At 35.4% G+C, this 22,555-nt stretch overlaps 1 protein-coding gene across 1 annotated transcript in view; it reads right to left on the reverse strand.

Annotated features, from left to right (window-relative positions):
• CEP128 (centrosomal protein 128) overlaps window positions 1–22,555 on the reverse strand; it is a 112,761-nt gene that overhangs the window by 41,166 nt on the left and 49,040 nt on the right. The window contains 1 exon segment of the mRNA XM_069018015.1: window positions 20,902–21,094. Coding sequence (XP_068874116.1) covers window positions 20,902–21,094 — 193 coding nt within the window.

A 22,555-nucleotide genomic window follows, 5' to 3' on the forward strand; every position in this document is an offset into this window, starting at 1 on the left:
AGTTCAAAGTGCACTGAAATCCATGCAAAATATTCCTATGAACTTATGAATACAAAAGGTGACCACAGCCCAAAACTTCATTATGTCTTAGCAACTGCATAATTTATGAGCTGGGATAGAGGTTATGTCTATTACATTTGTTTAGGACCATACTGATTCCCAATTGAAACTACTGTAGGAGGAGTATGAGGGAGGGTTGTGAATATATATATGCAGTTAGCACATCTTGAAGCACAGCTATAAGCATTCTGTTGTTTTCCTTTGAATGACGCTTATGTAGCAGCAGACATACTGTAGAGGATTCCAAAAGCTCCTGAAGGACCTTAGGGTTTCTAGTTAAAAAAACCAAATCACTGAAGAACAACTTCCCAAAACAAGCATCACTTCCTAGATGCTTTAGTAAGTTCCAGTAAGTTTAATTAAGAAACAGTGACACAGACAAATAAGAAGGCTGACCTTGAAGTGATAAAATAAAAATGTCTCATTCTGATTGAAAGACAATTTCATTATGAAAATGTAATCAAGGACCAGGTCCTCTGGCTCTGTGGGATTGCACTTACTAAGGTGTGTATATTTATGCATCATCAAGTTGTGTGTATATATATATATATATATATATGTATTTATTGTCAATAAATAAATATACATATATTAGGGGGGTATGCTCACAACTTTTTCACTGATGGGGCACGCAATCCAAATTTGGAGACCAGTGCTCAGTATTTAGAACCTTGAAACAATCTCACTTCTGAAGTAAGCCGACTGTGGCCGGCAGTTAGCATTCAGAATTTGATTTTTTTCAATAAAGGCATTTAGTTTTTATACAGCTGAAATGCTTTCTAGCCTCCTACTCAAAAATTCCTTCTCCTTTATACATCAAGCAGCATACATCATAATGCATAGAATTGAGAGGAAAAAAGCGAAGTTCAAGTAAGAGCAAGGTCTAATGAGAAGGGTGTCTATGGGAAGGGAAACTGTGTGGGAAAAATAAGGAAGAGAAGAAGGGACAGAACAAGAATATGTGGCTTATTATTCAAATACAGGCTCTCCTATGAGCAGCAGATCATATCTGGAGACCTTACTGTAGCTTTTGAGCCACTAGTGATTGGTACCAACTAATCTTGAAGTGGCAAACACATCTTTGTATCTAGAAGAGAACTGTCTGTATGTTAATACAAATCTTTACCATTTTTTATCTAGAATTATTAATGTCTTCTCTAAACAGCTGCCACTATTATAAATTCAGAGGTGGTAACCCAGGTATTGCTTGCTCTCTAAAGCAGTGTCCAAATAAGCAAGCTGAATTCCAGCCAGAATAGAATCAAGGATCTCTTCTAGAGAGATGTTATATCACAATTAACACAGCTGGGATAGCAATACAGCTATTAACTCACAGTGAAACACAACTGAAGAGCTATAGAAAACATTCTGTTTGCATTATTTGCTCAACTCTTCTCTACAGACATGTAAAAGCATATAAAACGTATATAAAGTCAGACCACCGGAATTTCAGGCAGACTCATTAATCAATCAACTTGTCTCAGTCTTAAGCAGCCACTTTTCATTGCCAGGAATACAAAATCTCCTGAGTGTCCTTGCACTACAGACTTTAATCTGCTTCACTGCTGTAGGATGATACCACCACAGCTTTTCTTATTGAAGCCTTTACTATGCCATGATTCTACTGACAAAAAAAAAACCACTGCAGGCTAAAATTTTCTCTATGCCTCTATTTAACAATTTATTAAAATTTTCTTTTAATATACATATTTCACACTAAATTAATAATTTAGACAGAAATAAGAACTTTCTTCTCTGAAAATATGAACTACAGATATCAAGAATGGTACAACAACAAAAAAAACCCCAAACATGAACAAAATCATGGAAAATTGATCCAGTAAATCAAAAAAGTTTATCTGAAAGGCATGGCTTCTGCCATGAAAATTAAAATGGGACACACCAGATACCAAAAATGCAGTTGGCTTTTTTTTCCCATTGCCTTTAATTAATGCCTCGGTTAGATGGTTTGAAAATGGTTTGGGAGTTTCAGGATGTTGACATCTTCTGATTATACATTACCTAGTTATAAAAACTATATCCACAAATCTGCTGCAACCAGAAGGTTGATGTGAAAATTAAGAACAAGTCATACAGTTGTTGGTTGAATCTATGCTCAAATTAAATACCATTTAAATATCATTAAATATCATTAAATGATATTAAAACAACCCTAATAATTGCAAGTTACTCTCATCTTGTAACATCCTTTGTGTCAATACCACTTTTTTTTTCATTTAACATGCTTAATGATAAAAAAAGTAGAATAGAATATAGAAGGAAAAGACAGCATCGTTACTGTCTATGCCCTCCTCTTACATGAGCCAAGGAACATTGTCCTGAAACTGCACTTTAAACACAAAATCCAAATCTCAAACAATAACAACAGTGAAGTCCCTCTAGTCATTATAGATTCTGGATTATGCCTCTTATTTGCAGGCAAAAAGAGCAAATTTTAAGTGCAAAACAAACTTTCCTCATGGCAAAACTTTTAGTACCATTAAATGTAGTAGTAAAATATTAATGTAATTTCGGTAACAGAGAAAGTAATTTCATATTTCATCTTGCTTATTATCAAAGATACATATGCCAAAAAGAATTTGTTAACACACATACACATGGTATTCAACAGTTAAACACTAGAGTTGGAGGGTATATATATATATATATATATATATATACTGCTATGCTTTTCTTTTGGCTACTATCTACTGAAACATCTATCAAAAGACTCAAGTTCTTCTTTCAGACTATTACTAGGCTGTCATGACTTGACTACAACAACAGAAATCTTTGCAGTTATAACTATGCAGAATTTCTTATGAGAAAAAAAAAAAAAGATTTAAAACCCTAAAAATAAAGCTAATTGAGGAAATAATTGAGATTTAATGAACTTAGAAATTATTCCGACACTAGAAACTCACACAAAACACAAGTCATAGTGACATTCTGAATTTCTGCCACTAAGCATTGTGTGATGATTATTAATGCTTCTAAGGCTTTAAATGCCAGTTACTTGATTCTACTTCTAGATGAAACTGTTATCATGTGTATAGGTGTTTATTAGTCATGCAGCAGTAACACAGCCAATCAGTGCTGGAGTGCAGGCAATAATGTTCCTATTAGAAACAAATCTAAAGAACAAACCTTTTAAAAAAAATGTAACATACAATGGTCGTGAATAAACACTTCCAATTTTACTTGACAAATTTTGCTGAGAAGCCATCAAACTTCAACCCTAACAATCTAATAGCACATTTATACTACAATGAAATTCTTTACTTAAAGCTTCAAATAAACTAGTTTGGGTACTAATGAGTAAGTAATTACTCTTTCTTTGTGTCCCACAGAAGCTAGTCCAACCCAGCTGACATGGTGCTAGCACCAAGTGCTCCAGTTCCACCAGATGTGGTCAGATCACATCACAGATGGCATCTGCAGCTGCATTTGCCAGAATGCATGGGAGGTCTCTTTGCTCCCTGCCCCTGGCATTGCCCTTGCTTACTTTGTCCTGCTTTGGCAAAATGACAAACCTGGACCTCCAAAAAGTCTGAGTTCATTACAATGAGAACAGCATGCTGGCAAAAAACCAACACTCCTATGTGGCTAATATTGAGTAATATACGATTATAGTGGGGTTCAAAGAGGAGGAGCCATACAACAAGGGATGGAGCAAGTAGCACTGATGGGAGTGAGAAAAACAGAAATAAGAATTCAGCCTTTTGTCTGCAGTAATATTAAATGTCTCCATGAATGGGAAACTGCAATTTGACCCACTAACTCATGATTATCTTGGATTTGTGTATGTGAGCTGTCATTATAACTGTCTGTAACACAGACCTATGCAAGGAAACCGAACAGTGTTTCTTTCTCCCATAATTTTGATTAGAAAACCTATTAAATAACCTGGAAAGAAAAAAACATCAGCATTATATAAAAGAAAATATAGTAAGAAATGTCTCAAAGCAAGGTCCTCATAATAGCTAACACTTTAAACAGCAAATACAGCTGAACACTCTTTTATCACTGCATATAATTGTTACAATTCTCTCCTGAATGGAAAAACATTTCCTTTCTGATAATGAATAAAATTTTCCAGGAGCACAAAGAAAGAAATTGAAGCTTAATTTATTTTCATTTACAAAGTGCAAGCTAGAAAAGATAATTTGTCATTTCTTGGTTTAGAAAATTATGTTGATATGTTTACGGGCATGGTAGCTATATAAAAATTATGGTATGGCATATGTAAATGACAAAACAGGAAATTGAATGCCACTTTCTTCAGCGAGCTCTCTCTCTTAATATCATAGGATTTTCTTTTTTTGATGTTTATCATCCCAACCATATTTATGCATATCAGCAAATTTCCTTTTGGCTACATCTGAAAGGCAGCTGCAGATCTTAATGCAAATATACACAGAACTGATCTTGGACCTATCAGCTAAGGAATGGTCAATGATTAAGGGTATTGAGGTTTTTGAAGCAGCTAGTGCAGCTCATTTGAATTGAAATAACTGGGCAAACCAAAGGAGGCCAACAGCCGCAGGACAGAAGGCTTTTCTAGCCAAGGTCACTTGTTACTTGAGATGAGTAATTCTCCCAAGCCTAGAAGTGCATTTCTTAATTGGGCTGTTTGAAGATCAGAGATAAACAATCCATTTGCAATGTTCACAGCATAGGAGAACAGATAATATTGGAAGCCCAAAGATACTGGTCCAGAAATTAAGTTTCCCTACTGATCTCAGAAAAAAGGCACTTTTAAGCAGCTTGGATGTCTTGTCAGAAGAGTAAAGCACACAAAAAAAGTCCTATCTCCACGGGATTCACTCCTTGATAAATGCTGTAAGAAAGCTTTTAATTCTACTACGTGGCCCTATGTATCACTAGGACCCAAAAGAAAACATTTAGTGCAACCAAACAAACATACATGCACAGAGGTCAGTATGACTTGTTGACACCAAACATAATGCAGCTAGAAATTATATAACACCCTATCTATTACACCTACTATAGAGGAAGGTGCAATAAACTGAGCTAGCAGTTATGAAGAAAGCCATTACAGCAATGCTTCTAATTTTTTTCAGCTGTACTTAGCCTTTAAGTTTATTCTTTGGTGGGACAATCCTGTTGTTGTACTGTCCCATGGTAACTGATGCTATACAGCTAAGACTTAACAACTCAGCTGGTAAACATTTCAACTTTTGGTGAAGGGCACATTTCGCTTAATACCTAAAAATCTATTTTGAAAATTACACTATCTAAATGCACTAACTTATTATTCCTTCCACACAGCCATGCGCAAGTCTACAGTAAAAGAAGTCTAGTAAATTTTTTCAATAAGAACTTTTTATACACAGATTTGAGGAAGAAATCTCTCCTACACTCCAAAAGAGAAGAGAATATTAAGAAGAAAATTATATATAATATATTATAACTGAATAGCAATATCAGAGCTTTTGTTTTTCTTTTCTTTCTCTTGTGCAGCGGAATAGGTGTAATTTTCAACTGAGACTTGATTTCTTATTTCTGATCAGTAGAATTCCTGGAGACTGATCACAAAAAAACCAAATTCACACTGCTGTTTTCACTGAGTAAGAAGGTAAGAGGGCATTAATCTCACAATGGAGATTACATGGAGAAATGTATATCCAGTATGAGCAGTATAATAAATGTACTATAAAAATTTTATTTGTTATAAAAAGACACTGCAGATCTTATTACAAGGTTGATAAAAGCTGCAAATAAATTACATTTATTATAGAATTGCTTATCCCATTCTCTCAACACTACATAATTTCTACAGGTAGACACATTCAAATAGCAATCAAAGAAATGGAAAAGTGACTGTCAAAATCCCACAAAAATGCACTGTAAACAGGAGAATACATTGAGTATTCTACAAACCTAATCCTTTACCTATTTACCTTAGAGCTGCACGTCTGTTTAATCTCAACAATGCAAATGCAAGGAATAAACTGAAGTTTGCAAAGGTGCTAAAATGTCTGATATGTTTTTATATGATGCCTCTTGCAGCCCACATTATAAAGTAGATTGACAAACACAAACTTGGAAAGTGCTTTCAATAGCTGGAGCATCATCTCCAAGGTGAGGAATGGAGAGGTACCAAGCAAACAGTGAACGTGCTTCACTGGAAACGCCCCGAAGGGTACAACGGTTATGAGACATAGGTTATAATGTGCATTGATCTGCTCATGCCTGTTGAGAATAGACAAAACAACAGAAAACTACTCTCTTAATGTACACCTAATGTTGAAAATTCATACTGTAACGTTTTTATATCCTCTAGCAATCTTATTAAATGACTAAATTTCTCTTCCCTTGGGTCCTTATATTACATACGACAAAATATAATTACAATCAATTAAAACTCCTCAGACTAAAAAGTAAAGGTTTAAGCCTTAGGTCTGAAATATGTTTTGTACTGTGAAAATACAGTTCTAAACTTTCTTCAGAAAACAAGAAAAAAAACGAAAATGAAAAGTAGGGTTTGCTTTTCAGAAACTGTTTTTTCTCTCTTACAGAGAAGTTTGTATGCTTTTCTGAGGCTTCTATAATTTTACCCCTTTGTCTAGTATAATTTTCCTTTGCTGCAACATTTGTTGCCAGCATATTTATTTCAAAAGGTCTTTTACTTGACATAAGGATTGGAATTTTTTTTCTGTATGACAATCTACAATTTTAATAATTACAATAAAATACAAATCATGGAACCCTTTCAGTTTCAAAGTAATATTTCAAATTAATCATGCTGAGTTTCTCTGACTCTATCAAGCTTTCTGACAGCATCTTTTCCAGACCTACACTTTACACATAGTACAATGTCACAGTGCAACACACAACTGTGCTTCTCCTCTACACACTTGATCCTCAAAGTTCCTTTGTCCCAAAGCACTAGCATGACCAGTAACAGATTTTTTCCCATTTAATAAAAACTTGTTTTACTGTAAATATCTGTTCTTCTGCTGTCTTGATGTGTATTTTATACCCCAGCAAACCAGTTTACTTGAGCTGAAGTACAATAGTATTACAACTTCTTCTGGAATAAACTCTTTCTCTTGGATCTTCTTTGCTCTGCTAAGGCAGAGCAAACAAAGCCTTTAAAGCAATTTTAAAAAACAGCTCTCTCTTAAGGACACAGATTAAAAGCACTGCTCAGGAAAAAGAGCAATGTCAGACGTGTAACTTGGAACCAGTGTACAAATGCAACTTGCACACTGTGTACTTCAAAGCGCACATCAGATGAGAACAAAACACATGCAACAAATTTTAAGGTACAAGACACCTGATACTAGGTTTTCTTGACCTGGCATCAAAATATTATTCATATTGGTGATTCAGATGGAGAAAGAAAACTACCCAGCTTCTGATGAGCACACACTCCTTATGTAGCTCTGTAAAAATGCCCTGATCACAGCTGGCATCTGTACTAGTGAACTGACACTGAGTACTGACATTTCTTACTGACCTGATGCAGCATGATTCATGATCTGTCCAACACTGTTATACTACTACTCAAGTAAGTTAGATTATTATAGGTTAGCAAATCATCATCAACATAATTCCTAATGAACAAAACTAAATTAATTACAAAAACTTTATGAGTAGCAACAAATAGAATGCTCAAATTCAATCACACTATATCTGTACATTATTACTTCAGGAAATATGAAATGCTAATTTTGTGAACTAAAAGCATTTTATGTTGCCATTCGTATGGTACTAACAGATTAACACATGAAAAATGCATAATCATCCATCTGAATGGCCCACATAATCATACCATTGATTCTTAATTACAGTTAAGGATGGAAATTTTCATAATTTACTAGTAATAACACTGGCTTCATTGAAAATAATTCTTTGGAAATCAAAATTCCTTCCAGATAACAGAAGAAACAAAATCTGTTGCTTACTGCAGGACTACAAAATACTTATTGTTATTTAATCAGGTTACTTTACAAGTCACACACTGAAGTGTTTTAAGATCAGATCAAAATAGGAGTTGTAGAGTACTGTAAACACATTGGATTTTAAAATACAATCATTTTTGAAACAGTCAAAAAAGAAATCTTAGGAAGCTTTCAGTTTTTATTCCCCTCACAATGCAATATTCCACAATGTCAGAAACCAGCCTGATGATGCTATACTATATACATATTGTATATAAGATATATATATTGGAAAGGATAGGGTATTTTTGTATTTTCAAATTTGAAATGTTTTAGCAACAAGTTAGAAATATTCCAACCCTAAAGTTGAGATCTTATCCTACTCTGTGGCTTACTTGCTAGCATCATGCGTTTCACTGTAATACACATAGACCATGGTACAAACTCATTAAACCAGTCTGTGTAGATAAGCCTCATGGACCAAGAATGAAGTATTAATATTTCTTCAGCTTTTACGAGAATAAGAATGTATATAGTAGAATATTCACATTCCACTCTTACTTAAGAAGCCACTCTAATAAAACATAGCCCAACATACTTATAATCCCCTTAATACACTCGAGAAGCATCAGCTCAACATTCCCAGCTTGGAGAAGAAAGTCCCTTCTTCCTCAGACACGAGGGTAATATGAAACTATGCAAAGCAAACTTCATCTCAAGTTCCATGACATGTCTCATGACTTGACAGAAGAAAGGCATCTGAAAAACTAAGTTCTCTGCCAATTTAAATATGTTTTTGCTAAAAAATAAACTGGTTTTTAATATTCATTAAGAACTTGATAGGGAAACTATGGATCACCAAATAGCTGTAAGATCATTGCATTATACTCAATAGTGTCCTAACTTAATTCTGTCCTTTGAGCTCTTCCTTAATAAAAATGTGCTCCATGGATTTTAAGCACATCGCATTAGAACAAAATAATTTCACTAGGATTTTTTCATTTTATATAGTGTCTTGCAAGGAATGGAATACTGTCTGGTCATTTGATTTTTCAAGTAGAAGCAGTTTTCCATACAGACAACATTCAAGCATTATTTTCAGAAAATGCTGCTCCTAGAATGTCAATCCAATCAAGAAAGCAATGTTTTAGGGCCGAGTCATCAAATATAATTAAAACCAGGAAGGCCAAGTTTTTGTCCTGGCAGCTGAAGTACATACAACATCAATGCAGTATGTACATATGCATGAAGTAGAGACATATATATTTCAATAGATGTGTTTTCTTGGGTTTGCATTTAGCTTCTTTCTTTAGTGGTAGGCATCTCAATTTACCAGGTATACTAAAACAAATAAACAAAATACCCACAACAAAATCATATGTGTTAGAATTGTGAAACAAAAATTAACTCGACAAATTTTACATTTAAATGCTTCCACTAAACAGAGATTTACATACTGGCAATATATAATGTTGCACAAGCGTAGTGCTCAAATACTCAAAAATAAGTACTGCAATATGAACACGTGTATTTTAAAAAGTAGTTCTCAGAGTAGAAAGGTGGTGTAGAATTAAGAAATTCAGCTGAGGAATATGAGACCAAGCTCAGTTCTCTCTTTTTTTTTTTTAATACCTAACCAGGAGCAAGCTTATACTCTTTATGACTCAGATACTGTATCTGTTTTAGCAAAAAAATAAAACTTTACAACAACGTTTACTAAGAGTGCTTAAAAACTTGCAGTGCAACTCCTTGAAAATAAGACAGAAGTATTCAAATCATGCCTTTGACATGTTACAACTTTATCCTAGAGACATAATAGATGCAGACAAGAAAAATACTGTGACTCTCTCTGCCCACTCTAAAGATTCAGAAATATGTGCCATTATTACATGTGAATTTTTAAAAAATTACATAGAAGGACTTGTTGTTTAGTAAAAACAATTAGTAGCTTGTTGTTCTAATCACTCATACTGCAGGAACTGTATAGTTAATTTGCTTGTCTTGCTTGGCTCTAAAACACTTTTAAGGATTTTCCCTTTTAACTACAAAATATGTAAAGCATTCAAAAGTACCAATCACAGTTCCCATTTTCTTAAACCAAAACCAAAAAGGAAAAAAAGGTGTTAAATACAGACAGTTGTTATTCTGAACATGCTCATCAGAGTAAATATTCAACCTAGGAATTTGTCATATTTAAGCCACTAGAAGGAAAAAATGTGCAAACAGATTAAATATCACTTATTTAATCTTTATATAGAAAAAATAAAACCAGCTAGATTTTCTTTTTTTCAAGAATTCACTTATATTGTATATTCTGTAATTAAAATTATTTTGTTGTATACAGTCAACATTAAGAATTGGTTTTACTGATGACTGAAGCTCTTTTCAAAGTGAGGAATTTTTTGGTACTGACATAGGACTTAAACTTCAATTCTCCAAATACACAATATCATTAAGACACACTTCAGGAAAAAGAAGATTTTAAATAGCATGTCAGCTGAAAGGATATAAAAGCCATTAACATAGCAATGAACTACACTGAAAACCATATTCTAGACAAAAAATTCTAGACAAAACCATTACACAAGCTCTAATTTTGAAAGATATTGAATCTATGATATAGCAAGATGCAAGATTTTAAATACTTTTTTAATTTCAAGAATTTTACTATAATAAATCTTAGACAGCATTTTTTTCCATTTCTGTTCAAATTTCCAACATGATTCATCTGTATTTTAGACTAAGATGGCTTTGACCAAGGGAATAGGTACAATAGGAGAGGAACACAGAGCCCTTGGTTCAGTTTTATTTCCTGTAAGAGAGTATATTATTTAATTAAACTGCCATCTTATCAGATATTAAAGAGTTTCTTTAGGATGACATTGTTACCTAAAGAAGACTAAAGACAGATAGCATGTTTCTGTAATACTTCTCAGGAAAATACTGAATTCAAGACAAGAATGGAAGTGTCTGTGTTGGGGTAGTTTTTGTTTGGTTGTTTTTTTTTTTTTTTAATTTAATAACTGTAAATTGGTGATATCAGTTTGGTATAGAAACATAGTACATAACCTGAAAGCAGGACAGCACCTTTCATATTAATTCAAGGAGTCCTGATAAAGTTGTACAGTTGATTACAAGATTCTCTTTATTATATAGTGTTAAACCACTGTTAAGCTGTAATTGTGCTTATAAATAGTCCTATGCCATCATTTCAACATCTGTAAAAAAACCAAAAAACTCACTAGTTCATAGAATACCATCTACTTTAGCTTGGTTTAAAGAAAAAAGTCATCATTCACAAAAGAAAGAAAAGATCAAATAATACATTTAAACTATTTAATATACACTGAATCCCCATCCCCAGGTTACTCTTGTTAATTTTGATTTAGTTTCCGATATGTGCAGATAAACCCAGAAGTAAAACTAATAAATTTAGTCTCTTACTGTTAGTGAGCAGTACAAACTCAGCAATTTAAAGGGCTCATCATGCTTTCCAAACTAAAAATCTGTACATAAGCTTCAGAAAATCATCTAATCTATGTGATTCAGAAAGAAAAAAGAAATCAAAGGAAGTCTTGAAAACATCTTAGCTACAGTTTGATCCCATCTCTTACCTTCTCTTTTTCACAATGGCAGCCATATTTTTATGAGTGCATAAAAAGATAATGTCAAATGGAAACGGCTCCAGAAAAATACTAGATAATTACAGCAATGCATGTCCAGTCAGATATTTCCAGTTTTCCAATTAAAAAAAATTCCACAGGGTAAGATTTCTAAATGATTTGGGTTTATTTCCATTCTTCTAGGACTCTGAACGCAGGTTCATTTTGGCAAAGTTTAAAATAACTTAGAAGTCCTCCCTCCTCCTTCCCCCATCACATTAAAAAAACCAAACATTATTTAAAGGGCAAGAACACTTATAAGAAGAAATAAATTATTTTAATAGTAATGATATTTCAACTTTATGCATTTTGAAGCTCACTATGAAAACCAAGTACAATGAAGAGTTTCTCTGAAATCCTTCAGATTCCTTCCTGTATGTATGCTTAAAAGAGTGTTCTCTCTACTTGATGCTCCTGATCACTGTTCAATAAAAGATGACCTGAAAATACCTTGTGATGTTTCCTGTTGCCACAGAAAGGACTCTTGTTCAGACAAGGGCAATATCATGCAATATATAAGAAAAAGAAAATTAATAAAAAAGAAAGAAACAAAACTGAAGGGGCAGAATCAGACTAAGTTGTCTTCAAAACAGCATATGTATTTTACTATTAAATGAAATATAATAGGTCATAATAGAAAGATTTTAGACTATTTTGATTTTCACTGGGTCCCAATTTCGTATGTTTCCTCAGTTTAATAAGAGATTCCTCAGTGTCAGTGTATTTGCACTCAATGTACTACACTGTCTCTTACTTTAAATTTTTGCTCTTTCTGCTTTAGTGTTTCCAAACAAAAATTGGACTTATTGACTTTAAAGTAGAAAAAACCAGGAATATAATTTGAAATATTAAGTTTTGTCAAAGCAGAGTTTTACCTACATTTTTAATCTACTTCAATATAACAGGCTCTTTTGAGTCTACATTATCCACAGCAAATGAATAACAGATAATCCTGACTGAACCTAACAGAAAAAAAAGAAATTAAACTGGTGTCTTGCTTCAGGAATCACTTACCAAAATCTTTGTAAAATATATTTGTTTTCATCACAAGTGATGAAAATAGAGATAACTGTAAGATTCATAGAGATAACACTGTCACTAAAGCCAGCTAAAATATAAGTCTTTCAAAATTTGATTTTTGTATCCTCAAATCTGAGACAATGCACAATGATAAATGCATGAGGGATAAACTTAATGCATAAAGACAAACAGCACAGACTTGTCCAGTTCAGGTTTGTGCTTGTGACAAAAGCATCTAACATTAGTCTATCATAGCTTAGGACTAGAATTGTTACCTTCTTAAGCTTTACTCAGCAGTACAACCTGTAAAAGAGAAATTCTAAATATGTAACAATTTAAGTGTGATTATAGAGTATTATCTCAGTAGACAGTGAGAATTGGTACAGAATATGTCCTGCATCACCTGGGACTTTGTGTAAAATAGTATTTGCAGAATATTTTGAGATAAATTATATCAGTCTGTAAATAGGAGCAATGCACCTGCTCTTCTTACATCACTACAGTCTTACTAACATTGTTTCATTAAAAAAGAACAGATATGGCCTTGACAAATATGTCAGGTCTTATTTTGCTAAACATTTATTTGTTGACTATCCATGTCTTCTCTGAAATACGAGTATATTATCCTAAAACAAAAGAACTGTGCAGACATCATGTCCACCACTATACAACACATTATGTCTAGCTTATATAAATGTCAATATATTCCAAAATTTTCTTGGAAAGGCAATTAAAGTACATCTAAGCTTCTAAGACCAATGGGTGCACCCAGGATCAAATACAGACTTTCACTGATTCGAATGATGAACTTTTCAGACTACACAGTCTGGCTAGACCATACAGAAATGCAGTAAATGAAAGAAATTTGTGCTAGCTCCTGGGTACAATTCTTGACAATGGCATTAAAAAGATAATAATAAAAAAATACTTGTTACCTAAACTAACTTTTAAATTATTTTAAGAACACCTTGGCATGCTCAGTGATTCCAGAATGCAAATGAAGCTTAGTTAAGAAACTGGAACTTATGTGTTTTATTTCCTCATACCCTTGTTAACAGATTGAATACCTAATGCAATGTTTTTCAAATAAATTTGATAGTGAGACCAAAATCACTCTAAGAGGAAAAATGGAATCCAAGTAGTTATTTACTGAAATATCTCTAGATATGCTAGAAAAATATATTAAGTAGTGAACTGTATCCAAAGTACAAATCTGCAAACCTGAAATCAGAACTCACATCCTCTGCAGTTCTTCTGTACTCATAAATATTGCTAGACTTCTGAATTTCTAAAGTCTCCAGCATGATACTTTAACCAAGAATGGAAGACAAATGTAGCTGATCTTGAAGCATCACCAGGTAACTATGAAACTTCTGCTACTCTGTAAACAATCCTGAACCTCTGTGCTTCACAACTGTACTTTGCTTCATTCTCTGTTCTCTCATTCATGAATCTTTATGTTAGCTTACTTGTATTTTTCAGGATTATACCACATGGACAGCCAGTTTATACCACCACAGGTACCACCGTGATAATGTTAACACTTCTACAGAGATTCACAAGGAGGACTCAAAAGCCTGCAATATCCTAGGTATTTACAAATGCCTTGGTGAAGGGAAAAGACAAAAAAAAACATAGTTAGAAGTTTTAGTAGGCCTATTTAAGCAAATAAAACTTCCTTAAACATGTTCATCAACAAAGCAGTTTAAATATTTATCCTACCTACTTTTGGTATGTCCACCATAAATCTCTATTTTTATTCTTTCTCCCAAAAAAACTCCAGGAGTAAACTACATTATCAGATCCACTGAAAGGAAATTAACAAATTAATTTCTTGAGAACACAATTTCTCTATCTCATTTTCATAATTTTGATATAAGTGAACTTAAAGGAGTATTTTCACACTACATCAGGTACTCAGACAAGTGGTTTGTGTAGGTGGGGACAGTCAACCACATCCATGGATATTCATGGTTATTCAAAGAATCTGATAAAATGCTCCATCTAAAATCTGTGTCATTCCAAATGCAGCAGAAAATATTTTCATCCATTTGATCAAATTCGACTGAATAGCTATTTAATTCAGCAATACTGTTAAGGATACGTTGGTGTTTAAAAAAAAAAAGTGAAGGGCTCTTTTTTATCAATTAAATACATTCTGCCTTCATTTGCTTAATTCCTGCACTGTTGGGGTCCCTCCCCCGTGCCCTGTAGCCCTGAGGGAGGCACGGGGTTTCCCTGCCCCTGCTCAGCCTCGTTCCCCATTGGTTGGTTTGTGTTCCCCTGCGCGGGCAAAGCAGCTCGGGTCCCGACTGTAAGAGTCCCTCAGCAGAGCCCCGGCCATGCGGCTGGGGAAATAAACATCTCTGAAACATCTAGCAAGAATCCGTCCGTGTATATTTCTTTTCCACGGGACTCCTGGTTTGATATAGGCGTGTTGCAGTATCCCCACTGCAACATAATGGTGGAGAATGCGGGCAGAACGATCCCCGATCCCAAAGCGACTTTGTGTGAGTAAACCCTGGAAACTTTGGATTCCTCTTCTTGGTTTTGTTTTGCTATTCCATATCTAAACTATGGAGGAACCGTGGGAAGACTCTTGGCTTTCAGAGCCGCATATGGACATTTATCTTAAACTTAAAATGATTCTTGAACAACGATTTGTAAATTTTAGCTTGATTCAAGCTCAGAAAGAACTGAAACACTTCCTGGCATGGTTGTTTAAGAACTTTTTCTATGTTTCTTGGGATCTAATTCTTACCAAGAGCTTTTGGAAGACCGTTTGGACCCAGTTAATATTTGAGTCAAAATATATGCCGATGGAAGAATATTTTCGTGAATATTATTTAATAACCGAGACTGTTGAGCAATGTCAGCTGTGTCCTGGCGAAGGGAAGCCTGGCTCAGGGACCATGCGACCCAGGCCACGTGCACCGAGCGCTCTGCGAGCAGCAGCGAGACGGTTCCCGCGCACGGGCGGAGCCACGCGAGCCGCAGTGTCGGTGGCGGAGCGAGGCGCGGCAGGAGCGGCGGGACCCAGCCGTGCCCGCCCGGCCCCGCGCAGCGCGTGGTGGAGCGAGCCCCGTGAGCGCCCGAACGAGAGGGGCGGCGCGCGGGCGGCGGCTGGCGGCAGAGTGGAGCCGTGCCCAGCCGAAACGCGCGCTGGAGCAGGGCACGGGGGGGCCATCGCTCGGGGGCCCGGCCGAGATGCAGCGCCTGGCAGTGGCAACGCAGCTGCGACCAGAGGAGGCGACGCACGGAGAACGGAGCGGCGCGGCCCGGCCCGGCCCGCGCGGCCCCAAACGCGACCCTGGGAAAAGCGCGCCGATAGTTCCAACACGGGAGCGACCGAAAGAGAGAGCAAAGACACAGCAAGACAGAAAACAGCAGCCACTCGGAAAAAGGAAAAGACCATAGTAGCTAAGATCTTAGGGACAGTGAAATGGTATAATGTTAAACAAAATTATGGTTTTATAACAAGATGTGATAACCAGCAAGACATATTCGTGCATAGAACTGCTATTAAAAAGAATAACCCTGAAAAATGCATCCCAAGCTTGGGAGATGGAGAGGTGGTGGAATTCAAAATCATACATGGTAGAAAAGGGTTACAAGCGTCGCAGGTCACTGGGCCTGATGGTGTTCCTGTAAAAGGCAGTATATATGCAAAAAATCATAGTCATGTTAGACAATATCTCCATTGTAAACCCCCCCTACAGTCTCCCTTTCCTAATCCCACCTTTCCCTTTTACCCTATGTCCTATTATCCCCAGTGTATTCCAAATCCGTTTTTTCATCCATGGTTTCCCTCACAAAACCCTGCCTTTGCCAATTGTTTCCCCTACAATTCCTCTCCGATGCCGATGGGGGGATGAAAAGGGGTTGAACACCCTCTCCTGCCTCAGTTTCCCCACAGGCATGTCCAGAGAGTTCTGTCTCCCTTCTGTCAGCCCTGAGATGTTCCACAGAATTTGTTTGGACATTTAAAGACTCAGGAGGGTGGCTTGTTTTGTTTTGAAACTGTTCTTGTTATGTTTATCCAATTGTCTTCATTCTCCTTTTATTAAAATAAAACGGGTGAGATGTTGGGGTCCCTCCCCCGTGCCCTGTAGCCCTGAGGGAGGCACGGGGTTTCCCTGCCCCTGCTCAGCCTCGTTCCCCATTGGTTGGTTTGTGTTCCCCTGCGCGGGCAAAGCAGCTCGGGTCCCGACTGTAAGAGTCCCTCAGCAGAGCCCCGGCCATGCGGCTGGGGAAATAAACATCTCTGAAACATCTAGCAAGAATCCGTCCGTGTATATTTCTTTTCCACGGGACTCCTGGTTTGATATAGGCGTGTTGCAGTATCCCCACTGCAACACTGCACCTGGGATTTGCCCATAATTTCATTACTGGGTGCCTTAGTATTGTGTAAGTACTTCCATTTTCTATGTTTAAGAAACAAAAGACAACCAGCATTCTGTATCCTAAATTTAAATTTTTTATCATTTTGATGTATTGCTTTCTCCTTTTGGCTTAACACCTTTTTTATGCTTTTACCTGTGTTTTCTTTTCTCCCCTCTGGGAAAGTAGTTTTTCCAATTTTCATGTCCAAGTCATTGATCCATTAAACTATTTACATGTTTACATTCTACTACTTGCATCATAATCAAGGCTGAGCCCAGTTCAGTATGTAAGAGTATCTCTTCAAGATATAAAAGCAGTCAGATTTTGTCTTGCACCCTTTTTAAAATAAAAACAACCCTTTTTAAACATTTAAATGTATCACTTGATGAACAACAGTACTCAAAACTCACATTAACAGATATACATTCTATTATTTCTCTATCTTCTACAACTTCTAAAAAAAAACTGACTTGGTGTAATGAAGGTCATAATTTTCAAATTAAAAAGAACAATCTAAGTTGACATGACGGTAAAACAAACCAATTAAATTCATGTGGAGATTGTAGCTCCATTATTCTTGCATACACTGTCACATGCTCTGTCATTTAATTAGTGGTACAAGAAAATTATATTAAATACCAAGTCAACCTGCCCATTGGTGCACTAATAAAAAGTTCTTAAAATTTTGTTCAGTGTAAACATTATTACGAACTTCTGACTCTGGCTTCAAATTCAAAATTGACTTAAAAGCAGTAAAAATAAATAATACATAATATTTCCTTTCTTGGTATCAGGTAAATGAAATTAAACTATTCCATTGCTATTCCATTTTGCGTACCAAAAAAGCCACCAATTTTTTTTAAGGCTCCAATTTTTATTATCATATTCCTACTCTTCATACTAAGCCCACTCATGAAGAAAAGTGAGCCTACAGACCAACATCTCTGAAAGAGTACCAACTATCCCTTTGTCACTTAGAGAAGCACATTCCTTACTTGAATTTATCATTCTTATATTTAATCATCACATCAGTACTCCCCTGCACAGTTGCACATTGAACACCATACAGGTGACAGCCATACTGTGGCTTCTGCTACATCTATCAGTTATTCAGTAACTACCAACTATTTTATCAAATTAATGACAACAGGAAGCTGGGCTCAAATGTATTTTATTTCCCTATCTCTAATTAGAATGAACACTTACTGAATTAATAAAGTCTTGAATACTATTAAGAGAAGCAGACACACTCCTGGAAGGGCTGTAACACCACAGGGCTAAAGCTAAAGAAATACACTGGTACTGAGCCAAATCATGATAACTTCATCTGTATGCACAAGATTGCTGACTATCAGATCTAATCAAAATGGAACATGACAAAGTGAATTATAAATTTAGACATGAAGACTATTCTTAATTGTGTATATAAATAATTGGCTGTGTAATTGGAAGTACCTGCATCTCTCCTCCAACACTATTTTCATAGCAGTGCCCAAAACCAAAAAAATCCCACCAAACAACACACCAAAAAACCCCCTACCAATCACCACCTTACATGACCACATTTCAAATTATATCTCATTAAAAAACCATGGCATGTCAAGAGACAATAAGATGCTTGATAGCTGCTTATGAACACACTCCTGACTCCCTATTTCCCCATCAAACAGTAAATTACAATTATTTAAAGCAGAAATAAAATTCAAAACAAAAATTAATGTTTTATGAATGTTTTTAAGTGAAGACAGCAAGGAGGATATCTTGGGAAATCCACTAGCAGCAGTCAAGGTTACCTATCTTCCTCTGTTGCTATCTTCATACCCATGTATCCTCAGATCCTGTGTATGTATCCTGATCCCAGTGTTTAAACCTAACACTGGCCTGCATTGTTGGCACTGTGTCACCTTTTTGTAAGTTCTATTTCTCATTCTTTATTTAGTGGAATTTTAAAGAATGTTTACTGTTTTCTGCTACACAGAAAACTTTAACAACTATTTAACAGTTACTTCCTTTCTCTTACCTACTTTTAACTAGCATCCACCTCTAGAGAAGACAGAGGAGAACTCCATTTACTTAAAACTGTGTAAGTTGTAGTACGTGAAGTAACAAATGGAACTGAGCATACTTGGAGGGGAAAAAAGAAATGACCCATATAAAAAGAAGGTATAAGATTACACACTATTTTTTGTGCTCAGTTAACAACATTACTTCTTACCACTCTTTTCAGTTTAATAATCGCCCATAATAACTTGACCTACAGCTTGAAATTTAAATGCAGGCTGTGAATTGTTCCACGAAGTCTAAACTAAATAAGTACAATAGAACTGAGATCTATGTAAGGTTTGCTTTATTTCCTATGCACTTGCATTAAAAAGGCAAATAAGGCTTCAGGGAGATCATCTTAGTAGATAATTATTCAAATATAAAAACACTAAAGCACTATTAATGTCATATCAGGGTCTGTGTGCCATCTTTCTTAACAAATGAAGGATAGCAATAGAAACATTCAAGCTTGAAAGATCAAAGCATGTTCTCTTTCAAAGTTCTTTGTAAGTGGAAGAAAAAAATTTTGACAGAATCTTACAATTCTTTTAAAACAAATAACCAGCATTGCTCTATAAAATATTTACAAGAATGTTTTTATCTGTTATTGCTGTTGTGGTGGTGGCTTAATCCCAGTTGGCAACTAAGTACCATACAGACACTTGCTCGCACACACACCCCCCGTTGCTGAAATGGAGAGGAGAATCAGAAAGAACCCAAATCCCATGGGATTAGACAAAAGCAGTTTAAAAATAAAAAAATTAAATAATAAAATTTTTAAAATAAGAAATAAAAATGGAAAACAACAAAAAAGATAGAAATAAAAACAAACCCCAAGTGATGTAGAATACCCCTGCTCAGCACTGATGTCCAGCCCCTTCTCCAGCTGCGATTGGCTCCTCCCAGACAACTCCCCTGTGTTTATATACTGGGAATAATGTTCTAATATACAGAATATCCCTTTGGTCAGTTCCCCCAGCCTGGCCATGCTCCCTTGCAGCTATTTGTGCACCTGCTCACTATCAGAGCATGGAAAACTGAAAAGTCCTTGACTTAGGGTGCAACAACTAAATCATCAATGTGTTATCAACATTACTATCATAATAAATCCAAAACACAGCATGTTTCAGCTACTAGGAAGAGAATTAACTTTGTTCTAGCCAAAATCAGGCAGTTTTGTTTTTGTTACATTTCACAAAACATTTTCAATAGTAAGTCAGCCACTAGAAGCTATAACTACACTTACTAAAAGTTTACGCTTATCTGAGTCTACATCAATCAGCACAAAGTGACAACTAACAAAATAATTAAAGAGAATACTTATTCTGTCCAGTTATATCAGTATGAAGTCCTGAATAAAGACTGGAACAAGATTTCTGAAGAAAACCTAAAAGGTGACACCTTTCTTTCAAAACTGGGGGAAGAGAATACCATGAAGGATCGTACCACGACACAGCGAGCTATGCAAATAGCAGTCTAACTCAGACAGCCTCAGACTCTTGTATAACCCTTTTTGCCTGGGTCGTGCAATGTCCCAGATGGTACAGCTGGAAAATATTTCTATATCCACTGTGCATGATGTAAACTCTTGTGTTATTCCGCCACTGTACTGGGTTGAAACACAGTTGATTGCATTTGTCTTTTCTGTCAGTGAAGGAAAACAAAAACCCACAAACCTAGCATTTTTCTTGGTTATCACTAGCACATTGCAGTTTGCAATAACTAGTTGATAAAATACACCTGAATGTGCCATAGAAATTATAATTAATACAATTTAACATTCTTCCTCCCTTTTATCAACAAAAATCAAACCAGTAACATACCTCTTTTCTCTCTGTGAACTTCTTCCAAAAGTTTTTCTTGGTTTTTTATCTGCTTAAAGAGAGACTGATGTTCAGTCTCCTTTATCTGTGTAAAGTGCTTGAGCTGTTCTCGGCTTTGCAGCAAGTAGCATCGCAGTTTTTTTTCCTTACTTTCTCTTTCCTTTACCTCCTCACACAGCCACTGAAGCTTAGTCTATATTAAAAAATGGTACAATAAAAAGTAAAGAATTCTAATGAAAATAAAAGGACATAAATGTTCACTGACCAAATTGTCTTTGGAGTTACAGATTACTCATTTGTAGCTATCTGAATAATAATAATAGGGGACATTTAGATATATGACGAGAACATATGTGGACCTTCAAGAAACTCAAAAGACATATTTTGGTTGATAATTATATGTGAAAAGCCAATATAGTGATCTTCTTTTATATTATTGTATTTTTTTTTAAATAAGAAGCATGAATTTGCTAGGGTAGATTTGGAAATTCACTTTGAATTAGCGCACACAGACACCAAGAGATAGGCCTTCCTTTCAGAATACCTTTTTCTCTCTATTTTAGGTTGAAAGAATATAAAGTATTTCTCCTTTCTAAAAAAGTGACATCAATCCTTTCTAGTTAGCAAAAGTCAATATTTAAGGTTTACTCAGAGGAGAAAAAGATCTCATTGATAAGGTTGTGATCAATATAGTAAATCTAGAAGTGATCAAATGAAATACTTTCACACAGCCTGTTTAAAAACAAAAGAAAATAAAAGTGGCATTTTAAGTAGTCATTCGTTCCAAACTTCCCTCTGGCAGCTAAACAAACTTAGGTGAGAAATGTGTGCAAAATATTACTAGGCACTCTTTGAAAGTTCTTTTTAATACTATGTCACTGTCACTTTTTCAAGTGAAGAAAATACTTCCCCCATAACATTTCTCCTATGATTCCAATCTTATCTCTGTTATCTATAGTGGTAGTGTTTCTTGGTCTACAAGTCTTACCCAGACCACACACCATGAATAACCTTCTCTTACATGAAAACATTTGCAATTTTTTTTCCTTAAGTCAATTCTCCTGTGGCTTTGACCTTTCTACATGAAATAAAAACACCAGTTGTCTCCCAGAGTTTGTGATCTATTTTGATCACGAGAAACTTACTTCTTTTAAAAGACATGGGTAAGAAATGTGCTTATGTGTGTGAGTTGAGGGTGCTAGAGGAAAGCTACAAAATGAAAGGCAAGATTTATGAGTTACAGTCATCACCTTGAACATGTTTTCAAGCATATGTGCCCCCACATTATAGGGCTTGAAAGCTTTAAAGTGGAAAGAAAAATCGTTCATTTTCCAAGAATCCAATCTAATACATTTCAGATTTAATACCAGCCTTATTTAAAATCATCTCTTGCCTTGTGATAATGCTGTAAGAGAAATTTAACCTGCTGACTACATTTTCATGCTTTACTTGTCTGAAAAAAATTTGAACCAGATCTAAAGGCTATCAGTGCTCTTACTTCAATGCCTTCATTTGGTGATAACAACATTGCTACTTATTTTGCTACAGAGATGGCTATATCTTGTTGATAGAAACATTTGGGAAACTATTCTGTCAGTTGAAATAACAGTCTGTAAATACCAGAATTATTGCCAAAGGAATGCTTTTGTATTTT

The sequence above is a fragment of the Aphelocoma coerulescens genome, chromosome 5, assembly GCF_041296385.1.
Source record: "Aphelocoma coerulescens isolate FSJ_1873_10779 chromosome 5, UR_Acoe_1.0, whole genome shotgun sequence".
NCBI lineage: Eukaryota > Metazoa > Chordata > Aves > Passeriformes > Corvidae > Aphelocoma > Aphelocoma coerulescens.